Source organism: Ursus maritimus, unplaced genomic scaffold, assembly GCF_017311325.1.
Source record: "Ursus maritimus isolate PB19 unplaced genomic scaffold, ASM1731132v1 scaffold_5, whole genome shotgun sequence".
NCBI classification, from domain to species: domain Eukaryota; kingdom Metazoa; phylum Chordata; class Mammalia; order Carnivora; family Ursidae; genus Ursus; species Ursus maritimus.
The window spans coordinates 78,587,226-78,609,641 of NW_024426663.1; the positions used below are offsets into that span (position 1 = coordinate 78,587,226).

The 22,416-nt window shown below is 40.1% G+C and overlaps 1 protein-coding gene across 1 annotated transcript in view; it reads left to right on the forward strand.

Annotated features, from left to right (window-relative positions):
* The first annotated feature begins 308 nt into the window (after positions 1 to 308).
* The window catches only part of CNOT6 (CCR4-NOT transcription complex subunit 6), a 69,004-nt gene continuing 46,896 nt past the window's right edge, over positions 309 to 22,416 (forward strand). Inside the window, exons 1-2 of the mRNA XM_040622643.1 lie at positions 309 to 490; positions 22,148 to 22,261. Of these exons, the coding sequence (XP_040478577.1) occupies positions 22,150 to 22,261 (112 nt within the window). The 5' untranslated portion in view covers positions 309 to 490; positions 22,148 to 22,149. The remainder of the gene's footprint in view (positions 491 to 22,147; positions 22,262 to 22,416) is intronic.

Genomic DNA, 22,416 nt, shown 5'->3' on the forward strand with positions numbered 1-22,416 from the left:
GGAGCGACCCACCCCGCCGGACACCGAATGGTCGCGCCCGGAGGCGGCGGCCAATGGGCGGCCGGGATGTTGGAGCGGCGGCGGCGGTCGGGGTGCTCGCTGGCTGGGGGACGGCGGCCGCCGCCATGATGCTTGTTTGCTTTCAATGAAAACGAGGGGGGCGCGAAGGAGGAGGCGGCGGCGTCGGTGGCGGCGGCGTCGGCGGCGCGGAGGCGAAGGCGGCAGTGGGCGCAGCGAGGAGGGCGAGGCCGGGGGCCGAGAGGGCGGGAGGGCGTAGTGGCGGCCCGTCGGGGCGGCTGAGGCGGGCGGCTGACGCGGTGGCGCTCGGAGGGGGAACAAAGAGCGGCGGCTGAGGCGGCGGAGGAGCGGCGGCGGCGGCGGCGCTGCAGCAGCGGGCGGGACTGGTATGGTGGTTCCACAGGTCAGACCCCGCTGCACTCACAGGGAGGAGGCGGCGGCAGCGGCGGAGGAAGGCGGCGCACCCCGAGAGGTGAGCGAGACCGGCCCGAGGCCCGGCCGGGCGCTGCTCCCCGCACTGGCCGCGCACGGGCCCCGCTCGGTCGTGCCCCCCGGGACCGCGGCGCGCGGGGCCATGGCGCGGGCAACTTGAGTTTTGTGGGTGGCGGAGCTGGCGGCTGTTGGGGGTCTTCCGGACGCGCAGCCTTGGTGATCCGGCCGGGTCCCAGGCCGCGCCCCCCGCGCCCAGCCCGGGGGTGGGGGGCGTTGATTGACGGCGGGGGCGGGGGCGCGCAGGGGGCGGGGGCAGGGCGCCCTGGCCCTGGGACCCCGGCTGCGGCCACCCGGAAACGGCGAGTGGGTGTCCGGGACTCTTGGCCACGATGGGTGGCAACTTTGGCGGAGTGGCTGTGTGGGATTGTGCGTCGTGGAGTGTGGAACTTCGCAGTTACCGCAACGCGGGAAACCAACTGTTGATCCCCCCCACCCCAAAAGTATTTAAAATTCAGTTTAACGCAGATTTGGGGGGAGGGGATGGGAGTGACAATGACCTGGTTAAAGAGGCACTTAGCACCAGATGAAGAGATTTCTAGTATTGCTCAGAACTCGGAGATAGCCCTAATTACTTGAAGTAGTTTTCTCCCCTAACCCCAAGCAGTCTCTCCCTTTTTATTTCTAAACGCCAATCGTTATATTCTTTGGAAACTTTTTTCCCCCTGGGACTCTTTTCCTCCCTCCCCTTCCCCAGAGAGCCTGCTCACGAAGACCTGTAACCTTTTCTTTAACTGTTACTGCAGATGTCAACATTGTGAATAGTCCTCTTGCTTGACCTTCTTGGATTTACTGTGTTAAACTGACGTGGTTTAAATAATCTGCTTGAATTTGAGTTCCTATACTTACCTGTTTTCTAGGTGGATTGTCTCATTAGTGCTAGTGCGTAATTTCTTGCATTCTTGTGTCTGGAAATTTAATTTTGGGGAGGAAGAGAGGGAGTATGAACTAGTGAAGAATTAAACGGCCATAATAGCACTAGGTGTGTTTCACAGCACGCTGGGGTTTACCATTTCAAAACAGTTTTGTAGGCTTTCCGGGCTGGTATGGTCATGGATCAAAACGTTTTGAAGACTTTCTTTTGTAATTGCTGTCAGAGCAGTTATCACAGACTTCAGAATGTGATGACTTTTAGAATGAAAATTGTGTACTGTTTTTAGATCTAGTCCAGTCAACGTGCTGTAAACAAAATATTTGAAAAGCTACGAATGTGGAAACTGTGACCCAGAAAGATTAGAATGACTTGCCCAAGGTACTTGCCGTTAGGAGGGAAAGCACATGAGAATGTGAGGTATTTGCTGGAGATTACTTCTTTTGGGAGGGCAGAAGTGTTTTAATGGGTAGAAGTTATTTGTGGTCATTGTATCTCTTCAGTTTGCAGGTGAACAAGATACTAAATGAAGTAGTCAAAAAATAAGGATGGGATAGAAGATATTTTCTCGTGAGACTGAGAGATTCATTCTGAAAGTTGATTCTTGCATAGTTTCAAAAGTATCTTGATCAGCGGTAATGTAGGGGAAGAAGCCCTTTTGAATGCCTGTTTGGTTTGTAGGTGTTTTCAGGTTTCTTAAATCTTGGTGGCACATTAAAACTACAATTATTGGGAAATTTCAGACTATTTTCTCTTGACTAGAAATGAAGTTGGTTATAGAACTTGGTCCTGACTTCAAATAAAAAAAAAAAAAGGCATTGAAGGAATTTGCCTACTGTACTTGTAGTTTATAAATATGCATTTTGGTCAGTGCTTAGGCATCCCGCTATACCCACGTTAACCTTCTTATATTCTTTGAAGCATAAGGTTTTTTCATATCTTAGTGCAATGGAAAGGGATAATATATGTAAGGCATACTGGTCAGTGCTGCTCACAGCTGTAACCCTTGGGCCGTGGGGGGTGAGGGACCAATATCTTCACACTTGTAACTTTCCCAGATGCAAGGTACACTGGTTGGGGAGCTTTGCTTTTAAAGTGTTTATCACTTTGGAAAAGTCCAGATAGGTTTGGCTAAGGACATGTGTTTTAATGCAGAAAGACTTGGATTTGTGGGTGTGCAGTACTTATTTACACTTTTTGGTTGCAAGTGGAACTTTTGTTAATGTCTAGAAAACAGTTCCAATTTCAGTTTTCAAATCCTTAGCTTCCACTTTTGACGTACTTTTTTCTTTAACCTTGCCTGCTACTCACTTTACGAAGGTAGCCATTTTACAACAAAAGTGTGGTTAAGAAAACGCTGTGAAATTAAGAAATACCAAATAAATTAAAGTGTAATCTTATGGTACACAGAGTCTGGCGCATTAGAGTACAATGGAATGCACCATATTTTTGTGTTTGAATGAATAATTAAAGAGGAGAAAGTTATTTACGTCCAGAGTGGGGACTCCTATATACACTGCCTTAATCTTACCCTTCCCTGGCCTTTACCTCTCCCTCATCCATTTATATTTTCTTGATAACCTAATTTATATGTCAAGAAATAGTATATGCTGGACACAGCGTTGGACCCTGAGAATTTAAAAATGAACTCTACTCAGTTTTTGCCATGTAGTCTGTCGGTGTTTGGAGGCGTACAAAGTGCTATGAGAGAACGGAAGAAAGGATGAATAAATTTGTGGAAGGTGTGGGAACAGTCTACAGAAAATAACAACAGAGTAGGTGTTTGTCAAACTGGGGTGAGGGGGTCATTTCAAACAGGGAATGGTGGGTGCACTGAGGTGCCAGAAGTTGGGGTACGGCCAGTGGTGAGGGACAGGGAGAGTGACTGAAGATAAGCCTGCAAAGCTGTGTCCTAGATTTTGAAGGACCATGCTTGCTCAACTAAAACTGAAATTTGTATCTTTATCCCAAAAGAAGGGAGCCAAAATATTTTTATTAGGGGAGCAAGGTGATTTATAGACTACTTTGGCATCAGTGTAGAGGATTGAGTGGAGGCCCTACATATAAAAAAGTCACTTAGAGTATGGAGTTAGTGACTCTTAATCTTTTTAACTTGGTTATAGTGTATTTTGTGTTCTGTAGTTCCTTTTAAAATGGACTCGAGGGTTTGGCCGATTGCTCTACAATACAGGGTAATTTAAAATCAAAGTGTCAGAATATTTTAGAAGTTAAAAGCAGTCAAAACAATGAAACCCATAACATGGCACACTTGAAAATTCAGGCACTGAGAACTTGTTTTTTGAGTTAGGTTTAAGTGGACTGTAGAGCTTAAGAGAAAGAAAGAGAAAACTGGAGAAAACCACCCTCTGTTGACCAGAAGTGAGAGGCACCAAGTTTAAAGGTTGTGACTATCCTAATAGTTCACTAGGACATGGGCTGTATGTAGGTGAAACTTGGGGGAGGGCAGAGTTTCTCTCCAGTAACTTACTGCAGTTGGAATATTGAAATTTTCTTGAAGTCTAAGAGCTCATCATCATAAAGCTGATAATTTCTGTAGTTCATTCTGCTGCGAAGCAGCATGTAGGTTCCTGAAAGTTATCATGGTATGCAGAATTGTGCAGTAAAAACTACAGGCTCACAGGGAAAAATGAGATCGAAACACAACACTCAAAAACCTAGTGACTTACTGTTAAAAACGAACCTGATGAAAATGGTAACACAGTTTTACATATGTGAAATGGCTAAGGAATATATAAATACTATAATAAATGTGGCACTTTACATTGAGAAAAACGTGGTTTGCTTGTGGAAATGGGCATGGAAAGGTTTGCTGCTTGTGAGTTCCTGTGAAATGGTAGAAATCAGGTTACCTGAAATCAGATGGAATGTTATAGTAACACCAGATGTGGGTGGGTGGGTGTGGCTCATATCACATGGAGAACTGAGGGGGCGGGTAGTGTTTGAGGTGTGTGTGTTTTGTGTATTTCTGCACAGCTCTCTGTTCAGCTGGGTGCAGTTTTCTACCTTCATCTAGTGTGGTAGATGCAAATGAGAAATGTATGCAAATTAGAATTTTGCATTGTGCTCACATTCCCTGATATATCAATCACGTTGGAACAAATTCATATTTCAGAACAAGCAATATAGCAGAACTAATTATACTTGAATACAGCATTTTAAAATAGTGCTAAAACTCGGTTCCAAAAATACTCAGACACCCATATGTCAGGCGCCATGTATAGGCTTGCTATCCTTGTGGGGCTTATGGTCTTTTGTCCCAAGTAGATTTATAGTGGGATATAAAGACGAATGAACCAATAAAGCACTCATCATGTTATACAGTAATGAGGAATATACAAAGCATTTGGGTCATACTAAGGAAGGAACAGCTAATTCTGCTTGGGAAACTTGATGGACTCATCTCAGAGGTCTTTGAACTGAGTTTTGAAGGGTGAATAGGCACTTTTCAGGCCGAGTAGGACTTTTGATGGAGGAGAAGCATGTGCAAAGTCAGCTTACATATAACTTGGGCTGTGAAACATAGGATGCAAGAATGTGAGGGACAGGAGGAGTGGCCAGAAACAGTTTGTGAATAGTCTTAGGCTTTTTCTTGAAGTATTGGGACTTTAATGGGGATCCATTGAGAGGTTAAGTGGATAGGGGTGGGGATATTGTAACACACTTTTTTGGGAGAGACATAGTAAAATGTGGAGGTTGGATGAAAGGGGTCAAGAAACTGGGGCCAGAGAATTCTTTTAAGTCCTTGTGAGAGGTCAAGGACATAATAGGAGCTGGAAAAGAATAGGATAAAATTTGAAAGATATCAGAATTAAGGACAGATAAGCAATGAGTTATAAAAATAGGGTACCATTCAGAAGTTTTTTCTCCTGAGTAACTTGGTATGATTTAACTTGGGAAGTAGAGGAAGAAGAGCAGATTTGGGCAAGGAAAGTGGAATAGCTTGCTTTTGATTCTAAGTTTCACAGGGCCTGTTGGATATTTAGGTGGATATATCTAATAGGTATCTGGACCAGAGAGCGGTTGGGGATTTTATAGATTTGGTCCATATATAGTTAGTATTGGAAGTTAGAAGATCAGTTGGGAAGAGTGTATGAACAAATGCTTTTCACCTTTTTGGGGGAGGTATGGTCCCTATTTGAGAATAAGTTGAGAATTATGGCCCCTGCTGAGGAGAATGAAAGTATGCATACACTTAAGTGTGAAACTTACTCATGGAGCTCAGCTTAATATAGGACAGGAAGAGGAGAGGACCAAGGGAATCCTTAGGAGCAGCCAACATTACATTTTGGACAGGACTGCAATAAAATGGGTAATGAGGTAGGAGAATAGGAGCGAGCAAAATTACAGATGCCAAGAGTGCTGAGCAAGAGGGACTTTTCAGTGGCGACAAGTGACAGCCAGATTTAGGGTAGGATGAGCCCTGAGAATGGTTTAATAGGATTTGGTGATTATGTGAATATAAGCAGAGCAAATTTTTCTGGGACTGGGGAGGTAGAAGTCAGACTGTAGATTAGGTTTTAAGCAAATGCGAGGTTAGGAAAAAGGTTATAGATTGCTGTTTGAAAAGTTTAAAGTGGAAAGAGGGTAATAGTTTAAAGAAGAGACAGGGTTGAGGGAAGGTTGACACCTATGTTGGTTACCAGCCTTATGTTTTCTTTAAGTCCAAAACAGGAAATACATTTCTAATATATATATTTATATATCAGACTCTCCCCTGATATATTGGCTTGAATGATTGACTTTTTATTTGGTTACATAAAGTTATTTTCTTTGTGGAATTTTATGGGATTTCAAAAACAGGAAAATCTTCCTCATTGGACATGGAGCTGATGTAAAATCATACTAGAACTTTCAGTCCTAAATTACTGGAAGACTAAAATGTAATTTTCATACACCTTGCTAGGTTTGTATTTGTCCTGTTCTCAAGAGTCCAAAGTTGAGTTAAATGTTTGATGCACTTTTATTTTTATTATTATTTTTTTGAGAGAGAGAGAGAGAGAGTGTGTGCACGTGAGAGAGCAGGGGAGGGGCAGAGGGGGAGAGAATCCCAAGCAGACCCCCGCTGAACATGGAGCTTGCCCATATCCCACAGTCTAGAGATCATGACCTGAGCCGAAATCAGGAGTTGGTCCCTTAACCAACTGAGCCACCCAGGTGCCCCTAAGTGTAGAATAGTAGCAAAGAAGGAATCATTAGGCATAGTAATTTTTCTTTCAAAGTTATTTGCTACAAATGTATACTTTACAAAGTAAGCATGTGGCAATCTAACAAAACAGAAAATAGGTGGTGATCTTTGTATCCAAAAAGAGTATTAAAGTTGATTCTTTGGATATGTCTACCTGTTGTAGATAGATTTTTTTTTTTAAGTAGGCAGATTTTGAGTGGGGGAGGTGTGGTGGGATAGATGAAAAAGGGTATTAGAGGAGTCCCTGCTAATTGAAGACCAAACAAATGAAGATTTATTCACGGTAAGTCAAAAATATTATGTGCACTCAGCTTTTTGGGGGGCAGTTTTTTCTTTCAGAAGATTGTGTATAGTTGTATGCAGACACCGCAGCATCATAAAGCAGGGTCTGATGAAGCCAACTGCCATGTTTTGTGGAACAATAGCTCTTCATATATTTCCATCTAAGATTGTTGAACGTGAAAACTGTACTATATTGGGGACAGCTAAAGAATTATCACTTGTTTTCTAATTTTAGGGAAACTAGAGAAACTCAGGGATTTGTAGTCACAGAAAAAAAATAGCTTTGTTGAATGCTAATGATGTGATAGGCGTTGTGCGTTACGTGTGTTAATCCTCATACCAAAATTGTGAGGTAGATATCATTTTATAAATGAGGAAGCTTTAGCCTTAAAGATGAATGTAAACATCCTCTAGACATAGGTCTGTTTGACTCTAGTTTGTATTCTTAATTTCACTGTACTCCCCCCCCACTTCCATCCTACATACACGCATGGTGATGTGGCTTGGAATGGACCTTTGATACAGATTTGATAATACGGAGAGACCTAGTTTCTGCTCACTCCAGACTTAAAACCATTTACTTTAGTGGCTAATCATGTTGATAGACGAGAGCTACCTGTCCGATTCTTAATATTTGTGATTCTGTTTTAGGTTATGGCACAAAAACCTCATGAAAGTCCCCATGAGAATACTATTCATGTTGGTCAAAAACCCAGTTTTAAACATGTCACTGTTTTAGGAAAAGGTGGTCACATAATGCGGTCAAAAAGCAGTGGATAGAGAACTCCCATTTGAACAGAGTTGCTTTAGATTTCTTTCCAAATCTTCTGAAACATCACTCTGTAGCTTTAGAGCAATATTCTAGTGTTCTTAAAGGCTTCTTGCTGATTTTGTAAGGTCAGCATTTCATGAATAATTTTCTTTTAGGGGAAAAAAAGGTCTAGTGGGTTAAAACTGATGGCTAGTACATTAAAACCTCCCAAGTGATTGTATATATGAATTAGCAGCTGGAATAAATGTCAAGTGCCTCACGGGACCAAAATCCTCTAAATAGTGGTAGTTAGACTATTATGAGTCATCGTAAGAGAGGAAGAAACAAATAGATTATGGAAAGTCTGACAAAAGAAAGAAATGAAAGATTTCTGTTGGCATCTGTCGCTTGGTGCTGAAGCCGTGAACCAGGTGGTTGTAGCTGATCTCATGTTAAGGAGCACATTTAGGATTGATGGCCTCGCTTGCCTTACTTTTTTGATCTTGGTGAGGTTTTACCCCACAAATCATGGCTTTGACTTAGCACCCTGCTTGTTAGTGGGCGCTCAGCTTTTGCTGATTAGATGGCAGATTGTGTTTGTCTTAGGATGTTGTTCATTCTGTACTTTATGTTTGACTTCAAATACAGAGAATAAAAATCTAACTTGACAAATATTCGTATTCATTTTGAGTTAAAATTTGTGGATGACCTGTACTTGGGATATCTTTATAGTTGTATTTTGAGTTAATTTATTGGGTTGGATGAAATTGCTAGTATTCGAACCATTTTTGGCCTTTCAAATTGGTGGTTTTCTATGGGTTGTTGCATAGGAAACTTCTCTCTGTGCTTCTCGGACGGTATTTTGTATTCACTTGTGTGTTATTGGGCACATACACATGGTTAGACTTGCGTTTTAACAGCAGTGTAGTCACAGGCCGGGCACTGAGGATGCAGATGGGTATGCCAATCTTTTCCTTTTCGAGCTTAGTACTGACTACTATATCCTGCTGTTCAGCTCTATGTTTTGGAGGAATATTTTACCATAATTTCAAGATCTGTTTTCAAAGAGGTCTTATTGATTAGAAATTTTAGTTGAACCAATTTGTACTGAAACTTATTTTTGTACTACTTGATAAAGGATTTAAGGAAATTGTGTATGAGGTTTTGCAGGGAGGAGGATTTGGCTATAGAAACCTTAAGTTCTTAGAGATATTACTAAGATGTTATTTGTCTTTTTCATTCTTACTCTCTTACGAGTGTACAGTGGAGTTTTCCAGAAGCTAAAAAAATGATGTGTGATATCTGATCAGACTGACTTCAGAGCATATATGGGAATCCAGCTGTCTTTTAGTATGTCATACATTAAAGAGATTTACAGGAATGTAAGACAGTGTCCTCATGACATTTGACTTTGTTTTTGAAAGTAGTTACTTTTCATGAAGATGTTTATGAATATATGGTAGGTTTGGAATGTCTGGGTGGCTCAGTTGGTTAAGCATCTACCTTTAGCTCAGGTCATGATCCCAGGGTTCTGGGATCGAGCCCCACATCAGGCTCCCTGCTCAGCGGGGAGCCTGCTTCTCCCTCTGCCTGCTGCTCCCCCTGCTTGTGCACTCTCTCTTTCTCTTTCTCTGACAAATAAATAAAATCTTTAAAAAAAGTGGTAGGTTTTATATTTAATGAGTTAATACATATTTTAAATTTTCTTCTAATTTCTAGAATGGCAAATGTTGACAGGTATAGTCCCCAGAAATGAAAGCTCTTTGAGGTACTTGTGAATTTTTAAGTGTGTGTAAGTGTCCTGAGGTGATAGTATTTGAGATCTGCTCTCTTAGAGTCTTTGGCAGAGTTTGGGAGTAGAGCAGGCAGGTGTGGAGTAGCTCGGGAAGATGATACATCTGAGAAGGAAACTAGAGGGCTCATGGTCTCAGCAACACAATATTTGGAGAAGGAACATGAGATCTTGGCTTTGTCAGTGACAGTCTTCTAGAGTTGTGTGAGGAGCTTTATGGCTGGATTGTCTGAGGTTCAAACCCCAGCTCGACTACTTTCGGAGTGTGTGTGACCTTGGGCAAATTATTGAAACCCTGTGTCTTCATCTAAAATAAAATGAGGATAGCAGCTACCTCATGGGTTGCTTTGAGAATTAAATTGAGGGTAATACAGGTATATGACTGCGTAGTGGTTGAGAGCACAAGCTTGTGATCAAACTTGGGTGAAAATCAGTTGTGCCACTAGTATCTCTGTGACCTCAGGCCGGTTACTCATTCTCAGGACCTTCCCTGTGTTTGTAAGGAGAATAATATATTTACTTACAGGAGTCCTGAGGGTTAAATGAGGTAATATATGTGAAAGGGCCAGATAGGCCTGTCACGTGGTGTGTGCTCAAATAATGTTGGTTGTTACTGCCTAGTGCCTTGTGGCAGATTGGCACGCAGCAGTTTTGCCGTTACCCCCATCTGTGCAAGGTTTGCCTTTATTATGCTAGAACATGTCACTGAGGTTATGTTTATACAATTTAAATTCCTTTAAGTCTGTCCCCTTGATTCTTATCCTAGGCTATCTTAGAACCAGTACTCTCAGTTTTTGGTCCTTTCTGTCTGGTTTTTCTAGATTTTGCCTTCAAGATTAGAAACCTAGATATTAGTTTTTCTTGTTGCTGGTGAAATGGGCACTGCTGATGGTACACTTGCCTCTTACAAAATGTTTGCTCTTTTACTTTTTAAACTATCGCAGCTTCTCTCTTCGAATTCTTACAGTTATTCACCAATTACTTAGCGATTTGTCAGGCTCTGAAGAGATAAAAAAGTATTTAAAATACAAAGGCAAGGAGCTATATTAGAGTAGGTGAGTGAGACGTTAAAAAAATTGAGGTGGAGTTAAAGATACTATTATAGAAATATCTTCAAGGTTCAGAATATCTCAAAGCAGGGAATGATAATCAGCTCCTGTGTTTGGGAGGGATAGGGAAGAACGACTTTTTTGAAGTTGGATATCTGATTTGGCATTGGAAGATGACTAGAGTCCCTAAGGTATCTAGAGGGGAGGGAGAATGGCATTTCAGGCAGAAGCAATAACATATGCTAAGGCGTGGAGGGTTGTGAGAGGTAAGTGGGAGTTGGATAAGACTGGAGAGGCACACAGGAGTCAGGTCAGAAACTTTGTTTTGTAAATGAGCCTAGGTCTCCTCTGTTTAGTTCAACGCTAAAAAGGAGGTCTTTGAGCCTCCTTTGTGTCAGGTGCAGTGTCAGTCCACGGGTACAGAGATGAAGGAAATGTGCTTTTAGGACCCCAAGGTAAGTGCTTGTATTTTTAGGAGATAACTCTGGATTGTGTCTAGGCTGCATTTGAGTTGGGGGACGGCAGAAGAACATGGGTCTGAGGCTGTTGAATTAGATCATATCTCAGGGAAGATCCCAGGAAATGGAGGCAGAGTGGGCCAGAGGAAGATTTAGGAGGTTAAAATGGGCTTGTATCTAGGGACTGGATGTGAAGGCTGGGGTTGGGTGGGAAAGAGTTAAGCATAGTACTCTTATTTCTGGCTTGGAAAACGGGTGGGGATCATAGGGGAAGGGCAGGTTAGAAGACCAAGATGACAGTTTCACTTTTTAGTAAGATCCTTTTGGTACCTTGTTTTTTTCACTAGCTTTTGATTCTGTCTCCTGTGCAATTCAAATACCTGTTTTGAGAGATTACACGAGTTGTGAGATACCTGCGGTAGCATCATTGGCCGTTTATGAGAGTAGCCCTTGAACTGTACAGGTCCACGGTTAGGATTTAAGTTTGCTTTTTAGATAAGGATAGTCATCTTTGCAGAGGTTTTTTTATGCTTGCTTTGCCTGCCACAGGGAGCTAGTGATAGACCTGGTGAAAGTTTTGCCACTAAGGACAGCTTCTGAATGAAGTTTATTGTCTGTGTAAACTTTTAATTGGCCCATCAGTCGTGGTGGAAACCTGGATAGAAGAAAACAAATTGTGATCACATTGAGAGTCAGGATGATTGGGGTTTAAAGTGAGATGTAGCAGTGCCTTAACTGACTTGAGGCTCTAACGAAGACTTGAGAATGTTGTCCAAGGGGTCTAGCTGGTTTTATTTACAGAGAGTCTCATGTTTTTCATGTGTAGAATTCAACTAATACGCCGGAAAAAACAGAAGGTAGGTAGTTTACAGTAATTTAGGCCTGCTATCTCAGCCATAATTATTATCAGCTTAAAATTTCAGAGTATTTTCATTTTTCAAAGTATCAAATTATTATCTTTATATGACATTTTAAATGTCTTACGTTTCTTGGAACAAGATCCAGGTTAAATTAGTATTTATTGTTATGCACAATTTTTTAATGTACCTATGAATAAATTATTATTTGGGATGTATTCAAAGAGAGGTTTTTTTTTTTTTTTTAAGTGGCATTTGTGTAATGGCTTGGTGTTTTTGTAATAATGGGGAATAGAAAGAAGATACTGGAGCATATTTGAAGGATGGCAGGTGTGTCTGCCAGTTGTATCAAAAGAAACAAAAGTATTGGAGTAAAGTATGGAAAGGTAGAATATTTTGAATTCTAAACTGACAAGTTTGAATGCTTTCTAAGCAGTAGAAAGGGGAGGTGGGGGCAGTGATGGGAGAGAGGATGCCATAGAATCATAGTTTTAAAGCTGCTATAGGACCAGAAATCATTCTAGGTGACTTTCCAGTTCTTTACAAAGAATGGTTCTTTCTCCTGAATTGTGCAGTGTAATGAGAACTCGATTTTAGGAAGAATAATTTGAGAGTGATACGTAGGTAGGTTAGTTGTAATCTTAAAAGCATAAATACCAATTATAATAGTCCATTATATTAGTTGAAAAAAGGTGAGTAAAGTCCTAAATTAGAGTGATGTTTGTAAAAATCAGGGTTGTGGTGTGATTACATGGTTGTGAAACTTTCGTTTGCTCCCCCAGTAGATTAAGCTCCATGATCATGTATTTCTTATTCTTTATTCCTAGCACCTGGCAGAGTACTTGGCACATAGAAAGTGATAAGTATTTGTTGAATGAACGGTTCCGTAAAGAAAACTGCCTAAGGAAGCATAGTTCAGATGTACTGAATTGCTTTTGGATTTCTCTTTTAGGAAAAACTGATTCTGGGTCATGAAAGAAAGAATGTTTAGTCCAGTTCATTAGTGTAATGTGCTAGAGCTTACACAAGATGCTGGGAGATGCAGACTGTGGGTGATAGATGCTGGAGTAAATGTTTGGTGTGCAGAGAGAAGAGAGAATGTGTGCTTTTGTTGGGAAGGACTTTACAAAGGCTTCGCCATGTGGCTTGAGTTTGCTTGAAGTTCGAGTAGGAGTTGAGGGTGAAGCTTGTCTGGTGAAGGGATTAGCCATACTGGAAGACTACGCCTTAGAGGTAGGTTTGCTTTAATCAGTTTAGGACTTTATAGGGTGGCATGTGTGTAAGTGGATGAAGAAGAGTGAGAAAATAGTTCGCTAGGTCTAGGTTGTAAAGACTTGAAAGTTTGGACTTCAGGTGGCTAGGCAGATTGGCCATCTTGGGTTTTTAAGCAGGAGAGTGATATGGGCAGCCATCTATCTGGAAGGTGGATGTAGAGGAGTTTGTTAATACTTGAAGCTGAGAAATGAGGAGGGTCTAAATTAACCTCAGTAGCAGTGAAAATGGGAAAACAGATTTAGAAATCCAGAGGAGGTAAAAATTAGTTGGATTTAGTGAAAATTTAGATTGGAAGAAGTAAATTGGCACTGAAGTTCGTGTCACTATCTTTTTCAAATATAACTGACTCTTGAACAATATGGGTTTGAACTGCATGGGTCCATTTATGTGTGGATTTTTTACAGTACACGTCTATAACTGTATTTTCTCTTCCTAATGATATTCTTAACATTTTCTTTTCTCTAGCTTGCTTTATTGTAAGAATGCCATATATACTGCATACAATATACAGAATATGTGTTAATCACATGTTTATGTTCTCAGTAAGGCTTGAGGTCTACCGTAGGCTACTAGTTGTTTTTGGGAAGTCAGAAGTTACATGTGGATTTTTAACTGTGTTGTTCAGGGGTCAACTGTATACTTTAACTCATAGCTCTAAGAGGAGTCTGATCAAATAAAAGGTTCTTTCTGCACAGGAGTTTATTTCTTCCTGGTTCCCTCCCTTCCTTTCCTCTGTCCCTCTCCCTTTTTCCTCCTTCATGTTTGAGAAAGAAGTAAAACACAAAGAATGGAGAAGAAAATGTAAAAAGGAAAAGAGAGATGTTTAATTTAGCATTTTATTTAGTCGGTTGAGAATGGCTGTAACTCCCGTTTCCTTGAAAAAGATCTGGCCAATATAATTAAAATAAATTATTTAACTTCAGAGTGCCTTTAACAACAATTTTTTATATGGCCAAAATAACATGATCTCATAATTATTCATTAATATTTTAAATATTAACTAGGCATTAAGTGTTTCTCCAGCTGTCCACAAAATGTCTTTCATTGCTGATTTGTGGATCCTATGTAGGGACCATTTATTGCATCTGATTATATCCCTCAATTCTTTTCAAATATAAAATAGTCTTGACACCAGCTTGTTGAAGGCAGCATACCAGTTCTCCTGCAGGAAAGTCCTGCATTCTCATTTTGTCTGATTTTTTCTTTGGCGTCATCTGGCCAATTCCTCTATTTCTTAGTCAAGGTAAACATTTGATGTGTGCTTCATGTTCCGTCATTTGAGAGACAAAGTCAGTGGCTGGTTCTCCCCCCATTAGTGTTGCGAAGATTGATGAAGAAGGTAACCTTTTATTCCTCCCTTGAACGTTTTCTCCCTTATGATCAGAAAACAGTTCGGGTGATGGAGTTACCTTAGCATTATACCAGTGCCAGTGATTCGTCTAATGGTTTTAACACAATTTATAATCCTTGCCTAAAGAAGGCATTATAAAATGAAGTTTTTTAAAAAAAATTTGTTTCATTTCTCATTTATTAGCTGTCGTTCTTTTGTAAAATAGGACTATTCGGCTGGGGCTCTTTGTTTGGTCAACTCTGAAATGCAGGACCTGCTGAAAAGATAAACACTTGAATCTTTCTCTTTAGAACTTACCGGTTTTCTTAGTTTAAAAGCTGCCTCAGATGGTGGCTGACGTGCACCAATGGCTTTCCCTTTCCTCACCTCTCACCTCTTGCTTTCTTCATGCCTTGGTTACTGCAGTAGTTTCCTCCTGCTACTAATCCCCCCTTTACAGCACCGCCAGCTCTGTTTTCTGCAGCACTGATAATGATCGTGTTATCCACAAATTTTTGATTGAACGTGTTTCATCCCATTATAATTATGATTCTTTTTGCTCCAATCGTCACAGCTTTGGCCAGCGAGGACCCCTTTTAGTAGGCTTCTGTGTCATGTTGACTTAGGTTTTTGGCACCAAAGGATATCTCAGGCTTTACACATTTTATACATTTCTTGCCCCAGACTTGTAGTTGGCCATTTTACAAAGAACTTTGCTTTCTCAAAACTGAGGATTAGGGGTGCTGTTATTCCAGAGATAATATTGTTTCTAGAACATTTCAGTGTGTAGTTAAAAACAAGTTTAAAATCATGAGTGTAGGGGCGCCTGGGTGGCTCAGTCAGTAAGCGTCCGACTCTTGATTTCAGCTCAGGTCAGGATCTGCTGGTTCTGAGATCAAGCCCCCCTCTGAGGTCAGAGTGTGCTTGGCCCTCTCCCTCCGCCCCCCCCCCCCCCCCGCAGGCTCTCTCTCACATAAGTAAGTAACTAAATAAAGTCTTAAAAAATAAAATCATGAGTTTATTTTTATATTCTCAGGTCAACTTTGGTGTTGTTTTCTCCCAATTTCTTTGATTTATAAATGTTTTTTTACCCTGCAAATCTTGGTTCCTAACAACTTTAACCTAAGTACTTATTTGCTTAATCCTAAACTATGAAGTGAATAATCCAGTATAATACCAATAGTTAACATCATTCTTTTCACAGCTGCATGATTTTCCATAGTATGGCTGCACAGTAACTCGTTTAACCGTACATTCTTATTAATGGTCACTTAAGTTGTTTGTACTTTGTCATAAACAATGTTGAAAACAGTAGTTCAGAAAAGTACATGGTTGTATGTTTTGTTAGTAATTGCTTGTCTGCAAATGTCCTTTTGTTTGTCTTCACACTTGACCAGGTGTTTGAGTACAGAATGTTTTTTAGTTAAGGTAGAATTTATATAAAGTGAAATGTATAGAGTTTAAATGTACAGTTTGGGTTTTGATAACTATATGTACCAATATAAATCACCCATTGAATGCTTTCATCGATTCCCATAAGGGCAGCCACTGTTATCACTGCAAATTCATGTAAATGGTATCTTTTGGGTCTTTTTCATTCAGTGTAATGTTTGAGATTCATCTATATATGTGTATGTATCAGTAGTTCATTCTTTGTTTTTAATTGCTGCATAGTATTTGTGTGAATATATCACAGTTTGATTATCCTTTCATTGTTGATGGGCATTTCAGTTTTCAGTTTTTGGCAACTCTGATTAAAATTATTATGCACATTTACATAAATGTATTTTTATGGAAATACATTTTTATTTTCCTTTGGTAAATACCAAAGGGGTGGTTTACTGAGTTACAGCATAGGGAATTACTCTCTTAGATGTTACGTTATCATCTCTTTTGTTTTTCCATAAAAACGTATGCTTAATTTTTGCCAATGTTTGCCTTGTTTTAGTAGGAATTATGTTTATGTATTCTGTGACTTTCCTTTTTTGCCTCAATCTTGTTTTAGAGATTCTAATATTCAAATACTTGTTCCCCCACTAGATCTGCATTCTTACCTTTTTATCTCAGTTTGTGTGTTGTCCCACAGTTGACTTATTTATTTATAGTTGTTTATCAGTGTTGTGTTCTCTTTAACTTCTTTAAGCACAAGAAACAATTTTTTTTGTGGAATATTTTTCTATTTCTGTTGCTTCCCTTCCCTTTCCTTTCCTTTCTTTTGTAGTAGTGATTTTGTATAGTCATTGTGCTGTGTGTGTTACACTTAACTTGTATTTGACCACTCTATGTTGACTTGCTTTTTATTCAGGTGTGGCACAGGTGGGTTCTTAGGCACTTGTTGGTTTCCCCTCAGATTGATTTTGAAGGTTAGGTGTAGATGAGGGAGAGGCAGGCTGTCGGCACACCGTTTGTCTATGGGTTGTTACGATTAGTGGATTTCAGGCCCCAATTGGTGGTTTTTGTAATTACACATTTTTTCCCTGGGGGAGCATTCAGATATTTGATTGTCCCTGATTTTGACTGAGCGTTAAGTTTGATTCCCGGCAGAAAATAGACCAGAGGCTCCTATCCCTTTCCTTAAGTCCCTGTCTCCAGCAGCTGTTTTCTTTCCACTCTTAGCCAGAGGATGGTTAAAATAGATTTAATATAAAGGCTGTAATTACGAAACTATGAATCTATTTGGGGCTGTGGGATGGGGTATAAGTTTTTGCAAGGACCTTTGTGAATATATTCATTCTAGTCTGTTTCTGTAGTTGTTCTTGTCTCCTTTTCTCTCTTAGATTCTGATAAATCCCTCCCTGTGGGTTTTTATAAAAACCCTCCCTCCCTATGATTCCTGTCCCAGCCCCCTCACTGCACCTGTCCAACACACACAAACGCACACACGTGTGCATGGCATTTCTGGAATTGTAGTGTAGAGAATATGTGGATTCCTAAATTTTTTAACCTATCTAGATGGCAGTTTTTCTAAGTTTATGGTATGCAGTTAGGTTACTCTTAGTTTAAATGCTCCAGGATACTCTTACTAGTTATGTTATGGTTTGTAACTCTGCTTTGCAACACTAACTTTCCCACGATGGTTATAGTTCTGTGTTTTTAAGCCATTTCTTAAAATATTTAATTATGAAAGCATATTTTTCGGTGTTGGTAAATAATGTCCTGTGTTTCTTTAAGGTAAATAATTCTTCTAAGATAATGAAAAACTGTTTCTCTGAGATCTAGAGTGGGGACGGACTTCATGCTGCCAGTATCAGTAGTGACGCCTGGCCCTGGATTGGAGGAATAGGGGATTGACCAGTCAGGTGCTACATACCTACTGACTCTGGCGCAGCTGTTTTTAAGTCTTTTGTAATCCTTGGCAGTTTTAAAGTCTGTTTTGGAAACCTTTCAGTCTTCTTAGATAAAAACACGGTATGTTAGTGCAGATTATTTAGAGGAGAGATCTCCTTGTTGATTTCAAAGTCTTGGGAAACATCCTAAATTGTATGCATTCTTATATCCTTTTCTCTGCCAGTGCTATGTTTTGCCAGACTCCCAAAAAAATGGGGGAAGGGCGTTGCTCAGTGCGCGGATGTACTCCTCTTGCTGCTTCTGGAATTTGCTACTTTCTTTTTTTTTTAACTTGACTGTAGTTGACACACAGTGTGATATTAGTTTCAGGTGTACACTATAGTGATTGGACAACTTGTGTGCCACCATTTCTTTTATTCTGTCATACTCTTTTTCCCCCTACTTCCAAATCGTCACTCTCAGGGATTTGGAAATAAAGATGATATCCTTGCTGCTTTTGAGTTTAATGAGCTGTCTCTTAAATTTTAAGACCGTCTGTCGTACATTATGAAAAACCAGGAAGAGGAGTGGTTGGCTACCTAGGCAAAATTATGACTCTGATGGTATGACCTCAGGTCCAGGGCCTGGTTTTCAGATTTCTCTTTCCTTCTGTTCTTTCTTTTTTCTTTTTAAAAAATTTATGAGGGAGAGAGAGAGAGAGAAGCAGACTCTCCGCTGAGCAGGGAGCCCCACATGGGGCTCCATCCCAGGACCCTGGGATCATGATCTGAGCTGAAGGCAGACGCTTAACCAACTGAGCCACCCAGGCGCCTGTGGTTTTCAGATTTCTTAGCTTGGTAACACTTTTATCCATTCTCTGAAGTGTGATCAAACTCTGGACCTTGATTCAAACTAAGCTTACATGAGGTTGATAAATCAGACTTCTCAACTCCCACTGAGAAGTCAAATGATTAATACTAGGACCAAAATACTAACCTCAGGGGCGCCTGGGTGGCTCAGTCATTAAGCATCTGCCTTCGGCTCAGGGCATGATCCTGGTGTTATGGGATCGAGCCCCGCATCAGGCTCTTCCACTGTGAGCCTGCTTCTTCCTCTCCCACTTCCCCTGCTTGTGTTCCCTCTCTCGCTGGCTGTCTCTCTGTCAAATAAATAAATAAAATCTTTTAAAAAAAAATACTAACCTCAGCTGGACAGAGCCAGTTTCTTACCATTTTTAAATTTTATTGGGAAAAATCAATGAAGATCAGATTTTTTTTTTTTTTTTAACTAGAATCTAGTTAGAATAATGGCATTTGGGTGATAGGCTGTTCTCATCAAGCTCTGGTAGCCTGACTCAACATTTTATATTTTCTAGGTTGTTACTGGAATATTCGTATCATTCAAAAAGGGCACTTGCTTTGCCAGGTAGTCCTCTAGAATAGGAACATTTTCTGACTCTGTAGCTCTCTGTGTTAGGTATTTTGTATCATTGGTCTAAAAACTTTAGTCATTGTATTTTGTTCTCAAGAAGTTAACATGTAAGAGAACAGTTTGTTTTATCAATAATATTTAACAAAACAAAAAATAGAAATGCTGTTTCTTGTGCAGATGATGAGTCTCACCATTTATATTTTTTCAAGCAGCGTTTTAAGGATTATTTAACTCCTTCTGTGTTTTGACTACCCAGTCAAAGCCCATTTCTATTTCAAAAATAGCTCTGCTTTCCATCACTAGGGAGGCAGCATAGCATAATGAAAGTTGCTTTGACTTTTTTCCAGTCTTTTTTTTTATTGTGGCAAATACACATAAAATTTACCGTCTTAAAACATTTTTAAGTGTAGCATTTAGTAGTATTATATACATTCATAATGTTGTACAACCATTACCATCATCCATCTCCGTCATTTTTCTTTTGTAAACTGAAACTCTACACACGTGCAGTAACTTCCCTTCCCAGCCACTGCAACTACCGTTCTATGTTCTGTCTTTCTGAGTTTGACTACTTTAGTACCTCATGTAAATGAAATCATACAATATTTGTCTTTTTGTGATTGGCTTACTTCACTTAGAAAGTGGCTTTAACTTTTAACCAGACACAAAGCCTAACTCTGCTACTTCTCAACCTTATAATGCTGGTTAAATTGCTTAAACCTTTTTGGGCTTCAGGTTTCTGTTGGTAAAATGGAGTTAATTCTGATTCTGCAGGAAGAACTAGCAAAAGACTAAATTTAGTGAGATAACGAAAACCAAGATAAAAGATACCCTGGAAGCCAGTGACTAAGTGTCTACAAGGGAGTGATCATCTCCATCAAATGCCGACCAATAGGACAAGCAGAAGGAGGTCTAAGAAACGACCGTTGGATAGAACAATGTGAGGTCACTGGTTTTCTTCTTGGCAGGTTTTGGTGGAACATTAAAAGCACATACTGATTTGAATGACTCTAACTGGGAAAAGAGGACTAGGAGACAGAGAGCATATACAACTCCTGGGGATAATTTTTGTGTGAAGAGAATGAGAAAAAAGTGTAACTGGAGGGGGAGATGGGGTCAGGACTTTTAAATAGAGGAAATAATACCATCTATATGTATCCGTACTGAAGGTAAAGATCTAGTATAGAGGGAAAGAGTGGTGTAGGAGAGACTCACCAGGTAATGTCCTTGAATAGGCAAGATGATGGGGTGGGATTGAGTGTTCAGAGGGCAGGCAATTTGTCCTACTGAAGGAGAGTGTGGATGGGTGGAGGTGGGAGTTCATAGAAAGGGCTCTTGTGTTTTCTGCTTCAATGAGAAAATAGAAGTAAGAAAGGGAAGATGAAGGAGTCAGTGTTGGAGGTTTGAAGAGGGAAGCCACGTAGGAGGGACTAGGAGAATTTACAGTATAATTTCCTGGCAGCATAAATAGTCCATTTGAGGTAAATGATTGCTGACTGGCTCACTTTAAGTCCACATGATGGTAGGTTTTTCTCCAGCTGTATTTAGCTGAGTAGGTATCCAGAGAAGGTGGAGAGAGAGTTGGCTAAAGTGGGTTTGGGCTCATCCAAGTGAATAAGGTGAAGTGAGACTCAGTCAAGGAGTTTGGGGGAATATGCAAAGGGTGCGAGACTTCATTTCACCTAAATATTTCGGAATGTATTGATAACATAAGGATTAAGGAAGTAACCACAGCTGAAATGAACAGTAGTCCTCCAATGTCAACATATTTATATAGTACTTCAAATTGTCTGATTCTCAGAAATGGTTTTTACACTTGGTTTTTCCAGATGTACCCAAACAGGTGTATATAATGCATTTGATTGCTGTGCCTTGTAAATTGTTTAAGCCGTGTCAGTTTCCTCTTGTCTTATTTTTATGTCATTTATTTGTTGAAGAAATTGGGTCTTTCTCATATAGAACTTTCCATATTCTGCATCTGGCCAGCTGTATTTTTGTGGAGTTAAGATTTTTTAAAAAATTTTTAATTGTGGTTAAAATATAACAAAATTTATGACTTGACCATTTTTAAGTTTACAGTTCAGTAGTGTTCAGTATGTGCACGTTGTTGTATCTTGTGTTGTTTTTAACATAGTCCTCTGTCTCCTTTATTTTGTTCAATTGGTAGCGGAAGTAGAAGGGCTTGAAATGATTCACATTCAATTTTTTGTTTTTAATATGTTTGATGAGGGGACAAGGGCATAATAGTGTTGGCACATAGATCTAGTTGTCCTAATGATGAGATTGGCCATTGGGTTTCATAGCCTAGATATCCATTTATAATTTATCCATTGAATTTTTTTTTTCACCTAATGCTTTTATTAATCATTGGCGGTCATTGCCTAGATTCATTTTTTTTCATTAGGGGTTGTGAAGTAGTGATTTTGTAATTATGTAACTCTTTCTGCATTTATTAGTTGGAATTCTGTTAAGAACATTCCCTTATCTAGTTTTGGCCAGAAATGCAGGATAAATGCTTGGTTCTTTCCCTTTTCCCACTTTTTTTTTTTTTTTTAAAGATTTTTTTATTTGACAGAGAGACGGCCAGTGAGAGAGGGAACACAAGCAGGGGAGTAGGAGAGGAAGAAGCAGACTCCCTGATGAGCAGAGAGCCCAAGGCGGGGCTCGATCCCAGAACCCTGGAATCACGCCCTGAGCCGAAGGCATATGCTTAATGACTGAGCCACCCAGGCGTCCCCTTTTTTTTTATTAAAGTTTTGAATTCATGCAGTTTATAATGACTCAGAGTCATTCTTTTGATGTTCATGTTGTCTCACCTGTGGCTGCCGGGGACTTCTTTAGGCTGTGTGCTATGTCTTCCCCAGCCACAGCATCTGTTAGCATCCATCCCTGTTTTGTACTTTTCTGATCCTGGACCTGAAATCCTCCATTTCTCCAAGAAGCACCTAGTTCTTTTTATTGGGAAATGGTATTTAGAGATCATAATACGGGTGTTTACTTTTAAAAAAGATGTTGTTGTTTTCAGTTATTTGGTTCTTCAGAATACTGATTGGTTTTTTTTAATTCAACAGGCATGCCCAAAGAAAAATACGAGCCCCCTGACCCTAGGAGGATGTACACAATTATGTCCTCTGAGGAAGCAGCAAATGGAAAGAAATCACATTGGGCAGAGCTTGAAATAAGTGGTAAGACTTGCATGCATACATTTATGGTATGGAAATCAAGATATGGTAGAAAATTAAGTTTTCTAATGCCAATACACAAAAGTGGCAATGCTGTATTTTACCAGTGCTAATTTATCTTAGGGTGGGAAGGTTCAGTGCAAGGAACATGGTTTCAG